At 48.0% G+C, this 9,894-nt stretch overlaps 1 protein-coding gene across 1 annotated transcript; it reads right to left on the bottom strand.

The window, feature by feature from the left end:
* Positions 1-853: 853 nt before the first annotated feature.
* Positions 854-9,355, bottom strand: LOC125365852 (fructosamine 3 kinase related protein). The gene is made up of 6 exons (XM_048366109.1): positions 9,184-9,355; positions 6,956-7,107; positions 6,207-6,298; positions 4,353-4,435; positions 2,259-2,381; positions 854-2,020 (listed from the first exon to the last, which is right to left on the bottom strand). Exons 1-6 carry the CDS (start codon positions 9,322-9,324, stop codon positions 1,682-1,684), a joined length of 930 nt encoding a protein of 309 aa, XP_048222066.1. The 5' UTR covers positions 9,325-9,355; the 3' UTR covers positions 854-1,681.
* Positions 9,356-9,894: the final 539 nt, after the last annotated feature.

Below are 9,894 nucleotides of genomic sequence, written 5' to 3'. Positions count from 1 at the left end.
CCCAACATAATCGCCAGTTGGCTGACATCTTCCTCCAATAGAACCCTCACTACTTTCTTTTTTTTTTTTTTTTTTTCCACACTTGGGGCTTGAACTCAGGGGCTAGGCACTACAGCTAAGCTTTTGTGCTCAAGGGTAGTGCCCTATCACTTTGAAACCACTACTCCATTTCTGGCATTTTTCCTACTTGGGCTGGCTTTGAACCATGACCCCTAGATCTCAGCCTCCTGAGTAGCTAGGATTACAGGAGTGAGTCTGTATTGTGTTCTAAATTTCACAGAATAAATAAGAATACTGGTTGAATAGCACCCCTAGTCAAATACTATCAAGTCTTCAGGGGGCTCTTCTTAATCCAAAGTTCTGTCTTTACTTAAAAAGAGAAAATCTGTGGGCTTGAGAGTGTGGTTCAAATGGTAGAGCACCTGCATAGCAAGTCCAAATCCCTGAGTTCAAACTCCAGTACCGCTCAAAACAAAACAAACTAACAGGCAAGTACCAATGCGTCATACCTGTATTCCTAGCTACTCACAAGGATGAGACCTGGAGGATTCTGGTTCAAAGTCAACCCTGGCAGAAAGTCTATGGGACTCAATCTCCAATTAACCAGTAAAGAATGCTAGGCTGGTGGGTGGGGCCATTGGCATGGAAGGGGAAAAAAAAAAGGCTGGAGGTGTGGCTCAAGTGGTAGAGTATCAGCGATGAACAAGAAAGCTGAGCAAGAGCATGCCTGAGTTAAAGTTCCGGTACCAGCACCAAAAAACAAAAAGGCAAGTTGTATTTTATATACTTTCATAGTATATTTAAACAGCTAAAATGTTTAATGTGATAAATGGGAAACATACAGGCATATATATGCATCAATGAAATCACTGAGTTTATTAAAATTTTTGGACAAAGTGATTTAGTAGCATCAATGCCATTCAAACTTCTTATTCTTATAATGCTAAAAGATAGAAAATAAAATTATTTCAATGTTCATTTTGTATGTTTTAAAGGAATGACAATTCATTAAGCTTCAATAAACAAACAAGTTGGGGGCAATACAGAAACTATTGAAGGCTCTTAAATTAATCCAATTTTCCCAAAGGCTGGCAGCAGGGTCAGTCCCCAACTCAAGTCTCCAGATCTACTCAGCTGCTCAGCCTGCAGAAGCCTTGTGAAGGACGCGCAAAGAAAAGGAATGTGCTTGATTCTGGAACTGACCATTATTAAAACTTCTAGTAAGACAGCTCCATATGGACTCAACTCTACAGCATCATGAAGCATCATGGCAACTCAAATGATGCTGGATATAGGGGCAGGAAGAGGTACATGGGTACCCTGGCTACTTTCCTGCACGCTGGACACCCTCCACAATGCCCACACTTCACTCAGTTCTCTACCTTTGAAGCCGAGTATGGCTACACAGTCTTCTGTTTACATGGACAGTGTGGCCTTAAGCAGCCAAGCACCTAACAAGGTGATCAAGGTCAGGACCTCATGGCCTTTCCTGAGATTTACATACTTTATAAGGTTCAAAGCAAAGCCACTGCTTGATCTTCCACAAATCCAGCCACGTGGAAAACAGGAAAGAGACTGTGTAGAAACAAGAGGTTCTGGCCACACTGCTTACAGTGTGGTGCCCCTGACTTTGAGGCCTTGGTATACTCCTCAAGATACCTCCGTCTAGAGGAAAGACAACTCATTTGATGAGATTCCTCATGATGTTTAGGGAGGACCCTCTATACCCTGATCCAAAATGGTTCCAATGATTCAGGTAGTGAAAGAGCTGATACAACTTTAGGCGTTTCTCAAATCCAGGGGTCTTGGGAATTTTGCTGTGATAGGCAGAATAAAAGGAGCTACTGAAGCCACCAAACATGCCAGCTATTGCCAGCTCATATTCTGAGTGGCCATAGAAAGAAGCTGGATCAAAAATGATGGGTCCAGAAGAGTCTTCTGCTACATTCCCTCCCCAGAGGTCTCCATGGAGTAAGGCCGGCACAATCTCCAGATCACGGAACAGGTCGGGGATCCTCAGCTGCAGGGAGGAAGACGGAGACTTTAGCAAAGTGATGGATGCATGCAGAGATCCAGATGTCCTTCTGAGCTCAGACATGCCTGGCTTAGGAAGGGGGGCTGGGGGGCTGGAACCCTGACAGCACCCTGTTTCCTGTCCAGAGCCAGACTCAGAGCTGCTGCCCCTGCCTCAGTGCCTCCCCACACTGGGCTATGTGGGGCATGTGTTGACACTGGGCTGCAGAAGGGGCCCTGCTCACCTGCAGAGCAGACCAGAGCTCCAGGGCCTCCCGGTCCCCAGACTCCTTCTCCACCATATCCAGCTGGGGCTGAATGCGCTGCTGAGTGTAGAACATAACCCAGTCCTTCTGCCAGTCATTCACCTGTACAAGTGACAACAAAGGACATCGTTCATCAGGAAACACCAGAACTGAAGGGGAGTTCAAATTCCTACAAGTATCCTAAAGTGGGAAGGGATACAAAGAGCAAAAAGGTGGTGATCACAGGAGCTGGGAGAAGGTGAGGATGGCCAGGCAGCACTGGGCCTGGATAGGCTGAGACCAGGACCCTTCCCAGGAGCAGCGGAAACAGAGCCACGGCAGGATCCACTCTGGAGCTGTCCAAGACATTTTCTCTTAATTATGCTCCTTCTGGAATACAGAAACAGAGTTAACTGACTCTCTCCAACCCCATGGCTCATTTCTGATGACCTGCTCACAGCTGCCAAACCACAGAGAGGAATCATGAGAAAGCCATACAGAACTTTGTTTAGGAAGATCCCCAGGAAAGGTCAGCTAGACCATGCGTGTTCACCGCTGGTGAGGGAAGGCGCAAGTAGAGCAACCCACAACACAGGATGTGACCCCGGAGGATGGAGAACCCCACACACCAGCATGTGCACACGTGCATGCACACACAGGCAGAAAGGAAGGGGCAGTGCTGCTGCCACTGGAACAGGTAGGACCAGAAAGCACAACTTAGGACCCCAAGTCAGGCTTCCAAACAAGCTCCTATGGCAGTTCAAGAAACTGTGCCCCTGTGCCCAACAGGAACCCCTTGGAACTCTCCTAAACTCTTCAGCAATCTCTCCCAAGGAGCCACCTGCCCGTCCTCTGAAACAATTGTCCCACCTACTCCTCAGCAAGCAGAACTCCCCAGACAGAAACTCCCATGGAAGCCAACCTTAAAGCCACAAACCTGCTGGTGTCAGTGGCTCATGCCTGTCATCCTAGCTACTTGGGAGGCTGAGATCCGAGGAGCATGGTTCAAAGCTAGCGCAAGCAGAAAAGTCCATGAGACTCTTACCTCCAACTAACCACCAAAAAGCTGGAAGTGGATCTGGGGCTCAAGTGGTAGAGCTCTAGCCTTGAGCAAAAAATCTCAGGGATAACACCCAAGCCCTGAGTTCAAGCCCCAGGATTGGCACAAAACAAAACAGCAACAACAAAAACCAGAAACAATCCCTCCTCACTGGCTAAATTGGTTTCCATGAGAGATTAGACCCAGGACTTCATACCAAAGCACCAAGATGGGGCTGGGATGTAGCTCAGAGGCAAAGCGCTTGCCTAGCAAGTGCAATGTCCTGGGTTCAATCCCCAGTACCAAAAAAAAAAAAAAAAAAAGACAAAACACTGAGATGGTCAAGTTTGTATATAAAACAGTAGTATCTGCATAGAACTCATGAATATCCTATGTACTCTAAATCATCTCTAGATTACTTGTAATACTTAATAGAATTTAAGTCTTATGCATTTACTATACTACATTGAGACTAATAATAAGAAAAAAAATCTGCCCATGCTCAGTACAGACTAAATTGTTTCTGAATATTTTCCATATATAGTTGGCTAAATACACAGATGTAGAACCTCAGACCCGTTAGGCCTATTGTATATTTCAAATGATTTTTTTCTAATTTTACTCACTTGAAATGCACCACCCTAAATAGCGGATCCTTCTTTCTATTTCTCTATGCTTATCTAGATGTAAAATAAATCTCATGTCAACTTCTTAAAAATCAGTGAAGAAAAAAGAATGCAAAGACATACAGTATCACACTCAAAAGGAAAAGGCACTTTCTCTTGCTGTTTCTGAATAATAAATCTGACTGTGATGGGGCTGGGAATATGGCCTAGTGGTAGAGTGCTTGCCTAGCATGCATGAAGCCCTGGGTTCGATTCCTCAGCACCACATACACAGAAAAAGTCGGAAGTGGCGCTGTGGCTCAAGTGGTAGAGTGCTAGCCTTGAGCAAAAAGAAGCCAGGGACAGTGCTCAGGCCCTGAATCCAAGGCCCAAGACTGGCAAAAACAAAACAAATCTGACTGTGACATGGAAGCAACGGCTGTCACTCACCTGGGGAAGATAGCCACAACATGTCACCACATCAAACCCAAACTGGTCCACAAAGAGCCGTTCCACCTGCCCTCTTCCTTTCCCTGGCACACCAAAAGGAAAAGAGAAAAATCAATAGTTAGTTTCCTTGTGCAGGGAGGCCCTGGGGCTCTCATTCCTGAAACTCAGTACTGAACTCATTCTTGGAACTCATGTACTAAAGCCTGGCTTCGGCCGGGCAGTAGCAGGGGCACCGCACGTCCTGGCCTCAGCCAGGCAGCAGTGGGGACACTTCATGTCCTACCCAGAGACAAAAAGGGCCTTAGGGGCTGGGAATATGGCCCAGTGGTAGAGTGCTTGCCTTGCATGCAGGAATCCCTGGGTTCGATTCCTCAGTACCACATAAACAGAAAAGCCAGAAGTGGCGCTGTGGCTCAAGTGGCAGAGTGCTTGCCTTGAGCAAAAAGAAGCCAGGGACAGTGCTCAGTCCAGGCCCCAGGACTGGCAAAACAACAACAACAATAAAAATGGTCTTAGTCTCCACTAACCCTCAAGTTACTCAGAACAGCTTCAGCAGACTTAATAACCAAAGATGCCAGCCATCCCAAAAATAATACTGGAGGATACATGGGGGTGTAGGAGCTGACAACAGTGTGTTGAAGGGGGTGGTGGGGAAAAGATGATTTTCTTTAGAGAAGAAAAAAAATCAACCCCTTAATCCATCAAGAAAGAACAGTTCTCATGGCCGGGAATATGGCCTAGTGGCAAAGTGCTTGCCTCGTATACATGAGCCCTGGGTTCAATTCCTTGGCACCACATATACAGAAAACGTCCAGAAGTGGCAATGTGGCTCAAGTGGCAGAGTGCTAGCATTGAGCAAAAAGATGCCAGGGACAGTGCTCAGGCCCTGAATTAAAACTCCAGGACTGGCAAAAAAAAAAAAAAAGAACAGTTCTCAGTAGTGACATGGTCTGCAGAGTGTCATTTTGATATTATGCTTTGAAATGGTTTCAGTCCTGTACAGCTGTTCAAACTCAAAGAAAATCCAAACACTAAACTCCATGCAGTTTGGAAGTCTGGTGGGGCCTCTAAATGTACCCTCACAGGCCCAGGCACCCGGCAGGATCAGCCAGCCCATTCTCATGCAGTGGATTCTGGGTTGCCCACTTTTTAACTGTCAGCTAGTCAGTCCAGCAGAGTCAGCACAGGGGCTTCATGTGGATTATCAACTGCCAGAGTTGAAAACACTAGAAAATTCCCACAGTGCTAACAACACACTAAGCTCTAGATAGGCCAGATTTGAGAGCCGACTTTCCAAACCTCAGGAATGGAACTGAAGGTTTGGCTCATATACTCAGAAAACAAGTACTTTGTATAGAAAGCCAGAAAACCTTTGATTGGCTTCTCTGCCGAGTGAGAGGGAAAAGAAACTATACTATTATGAAGTTTCAAGTCCAGCAATTACTTCCTGTTTTCCAAGTACTTTTTTTTGTTTGTTTATTTGTTTCTTTGTTGTTTTTTTTTGCCAAGCCTGGGTCTTGAACTCAGGGCCTCAGCACTGTCACTGGCTTCTTTTTGCTCAAGGCTAGCACTCTACCACTTGAGCCACAGCACCACTTCCGGCTTTTTCTATATATGTGGTGCTGAGGAATTGAACCCAGGGCTTCCTGTATCTGAGGCGAGCACTTTACCACTAGGCCACATTCCCAGCCCCTTTCCAAGTACTTTTACAACACATTAATCACACCCATGGTGCTCACTGAACTGCTTTAGGACATTCTGGCATCATGCCAGCTGTGACTGTCAGATCACTAAACACACATGGCTGTGAGCCCTCCTCCAGGGAGGGTCTCTGAGGATCCTGCAGCCCCTTACCCACAGTGCCAGCCTCTTTCAGGAGGCTCTCTCCAAGCTTCTTGTTCTCAAGGTGTAGATCTGCAAGTTGGGCTCCAAGTTTAGCAGCATGACTATAAAACCAAAAGACAACAATAGAGGACACATAAAAGACAGAGACGTGTCTATATAAAAGGTCTCAGGAAACACAAAGTTTGTGAAACATTTTAAGGACAGACCATTCTTAGCCAAGAGGGAGATGAAGGACTCTGATTATTTGACATGTCCTTCTCCAGCCTCAATTGACTTTGCACCTCATCCTCTGCCATCATTTTTTAAATAGATCCTTCTCTTCTGTCTTTGGCTAGCAGCGAGTACATGCCACTCATTCTGCGGAACCCATTATATATGGAGTCACAGGCTCTCTGAACTACTCTTCAAAAGACCAACTGGGTGCTGATGGCTCATATCTACAATCTTAGCTACTCAGGATGCTGAGAACTGAGGAATATGGTTCAAATCCAACTGGGGCAGGAAAGTCTATGAGACTCTTATCTCTAATTAACCGCCAAAAAGGCAGGAGTAGAGCTGTGGCTCAAGTAGTAGAGTACTAGCCTTGAGCAAAAAAGTTCAGGGGCAGTGCCCAAGACCTGAGTTCAAGGCCCAGGACCAGCACACACACACAAAAGAAAAAAATTATACTCACAAGTACAAGCTTCTGGAATATAAGGAACCACACAGAGAAAAAAGAAAGTCTTTAAACTTAACCAAAGGGAATTGTCTAAACAAACCTGCTTAGAGAGCGCATGTCTAAATGCTCCATCACTAGCATACTCCCGCCTCCTGGGGCATCGAGAACCTTGATGGGCTTGGGCACTTTCACTGTGTCCGTTTTCAGAATGGCAGTCAGACTTGCCATCTCACCTTCAAACATTCTTCTGGCCTGTCAGAAAAGTAACAAAGGAGAAAGAAAAAGAGGAAAGGGAAGGAAAGCAAGGTCATTCTAGAAAGGTTTTAGATACATGTATTTCTTTCTGGCACTCTAATTTCCAGCCATGGCTGAGATAAACTAAGGATTTAAAGTGTTTTCAAAGCTACTTATCAGGGCTGGGAATATGGCCTAGTGGAAGAATGCTTGTCTCCTACACATGAAGCCCTGGGTTCGATTCCTCAGTACCACATATATAGAAAAAAGCCAGAAGTGGCGCTGTGGCTCAAGTGGCAGAGTGCTAGCCTTGAGCAAAAAGAAGCCAGGGACAGTGCTCAGGCCCTGAGTTCAAGCACCAGGACTGGCAAAAAAAAACAAAACAAAGCTACTTATCAGTGGAATAGGCTATTAAGTGCTGGAGGTACACAGGAATAAGCAGGCTTGTACCTCCTAGTACTGGACCATATATATGTTTAAATTTTTATTTTGCCTGTCCTGGGGCTTGAACTCTGGACCTTGGCACTGTCTCTGATCTTCTTTGTGCTCAAGACTAGCACTCTACCACTTGAGCTACAGCACCACTTCAGGCTTTATCTGAGTATTTACCATGGAGATGAGTCTCATGGACTTTCCTGCCTGGGCTAGCTTTGCATTGGGATTTTCAGATCTCAGTCTCTTGAGTAGCTAGGATTACAGGTGTGAGCCATGGGTGTCCAGCCTGGATCATACTTCTAGGCTGTACTTGAATCCAGACCCTGCAGCTAGAGGAAAGCAGAAGGCTACTCATATTCCTCTAAGTGCCTGGCACACACTTGGACTGTCCATATGGGTTCTCTCTCTCAGCATCTTCAGACAATACCTCAGCTATAATGCTGTTCCACAGACGAAATAGGCTCAGATGCCAGGAACTTGGAGTCACTTCCACTCAAGTGGAAACTATGGCACGTCCTACCTAGCACTGGAAACTGTCTTACCGAGACCACCATTTCCATCTTGAGGATGGTCTGTTTTACTGAAGCAAGAGGTGATGTGCAGGTCTGTAATCACAGCACCTGTGAAGCTGAGGCAGAAGGATGGAGAGTTCAAGGCCTGCCGGGGCTACATAAAGACCCTATCTTAAAAATACAATAAAAGCTAGGGCTGGGAATGTGGCTTAGTAGTACAGTGCTTGACTAGCATGCACGAAGCCCTGGGTTCAATTCCTTAGCACCACATAAACAGAAATGGCACCGTGGCTCAAGTGGTAGAGCGCTAGCCTTGAGCAAAAGGCTCAGGGACAGTGCCCAGGCCATGAGTTCAAGCCCTAGAACTGGCAAAAATAAATAAATAAAAACTAAAGATGAAAGCACACATAGGGTGTGTGAGGTATGCAGTTTGGAAAGGGGGTAGACACCTTCGATTCTATTAAAGAGGCACTGCCCAATCACATTCATTCCCTTAACATGCCCTTGACCTAAGCGCTGAAGTGACCCAATTAAGCCTGGCAAAGGCCTACAGTGACAACCAGGAGCAAGCACAAACACAGCAGAGAGGTTGGCAGATAGGGTTCAACCTCTGGAGTCTAGTCCTATCTTCCACAGGGCCCTTATGGGAAAAGTTCACAGATAACAGGATGGGCTGGCAACTGTACTTTCCAAGTTCAAATAAGCTCCAGATCAGTACATCTCCTTTCTGTCGTTCTTCAAAAGGCGCCAAGCCTACAGGCTCTTCTGCAGGTAGTCGATGGGGAAACTGTATGTATAGTGTGCACGCAGCCGCTGAGGCCCGCCGGGGAGGCCGCGCGCCGCGGGCGCGGGCCCGGGGGCTGGCAGAGCTCAAACGGGCGCTCACCAGTCAAGGCATGGGAAGATGTGGTCCACAGACCCACCACCGCGCACCCGGGCCCGCGACCAGTCCCCGGGCCCTGGCCAGACCTGAGGCCTCCACGAAAGCCGGCCCTGGTCCCGGGCCCTGGTCCCAGACCTTGACCGGGAGTCACAGCAGGGGCCCTGGACACGAGCCGGCCCCAGACCCCGCAAGGAGCTCCGGCCGGGGGTCTGGCCGGGAAAAGAGAGCCGAGCGGGTCCAGCCTGGGAGCCCCTGGGCCCCTACCTCCGCCTTGGAGTTCATCTTCACAAACACTCGTCCTCGGTCGGTGTCGTAACTATGGCCCTGGTTAATGCACCCGCCTCCCGAGTGGCCAGTGGGCCTGACGGAGCCGCAGCCCAGCTCCCGCCGCAGCAGCTCCTCCATGCTCCCGCCGCGGTGTCGCGCCAGCCTCGGCGGCGCGTCGGCGCCAGCGCGGACGGAGATTGGGTGGTGGCCGGGAAGGGGCGTGGCCTTGCAGCGGAGACCGACGCGGGGATGGGGTTAGGGCCGTCCAGTCGGCCGTGGGCCCGCTCGGTGATTGGGTGAGGAGTGAGGCGGGTCCCAGCAGAACGGGAGCCGGGATTGGGCACTCGAGGATTGGGTGGGGCGAGGGGCAGGGCAAAGCCCTGAGGGGCGCGAGCTGGAGGCCTTGAAGGCCAACCTCCTACCCTTGCAGTAACTGGACTGGATTTGAGGATCCTGCTTAAAATAAAAGTCAGAACTTCCTGAGGGCGCCGCTGGTTCTTTCCTGTTATCCTAACTGCTCAGGAGGCTGAGATCTGGGGGTCACAGTTTGAAGTCTGTGAGATTCTTACCTCCAATTAGCCACCTAAAAGAAGCTGAAAGTGGCACTGTGGCTCAAGTGTTGCATGATTTCTAATAAAGAACAAGCTCAAGGAACTTCCTGGGGAAACTGAGGCCCAGAAAAGGCATCTGCTGCCAAACAACTCCCTC

The sequence above is a fragment of the Perognathus longimembris genome, chromosome 17 (genome assembly GCF_023159225.1).
Source record: "Perognathus longimembris pacificus isolate PPM17 chromosome 17, ASM2315922v1, whole genome shotgun sequence".
In the NCBI taxonomy this organism is placed as follows: Eukaryota; Metazoa; Chordata; class Mammalia; order Rodentia; family Heteromyidae; genus Perognathus; species Perognathus longimembris.
This window is presented reverse-complemented; position numbering and strand designations above follow the sequence as displayed.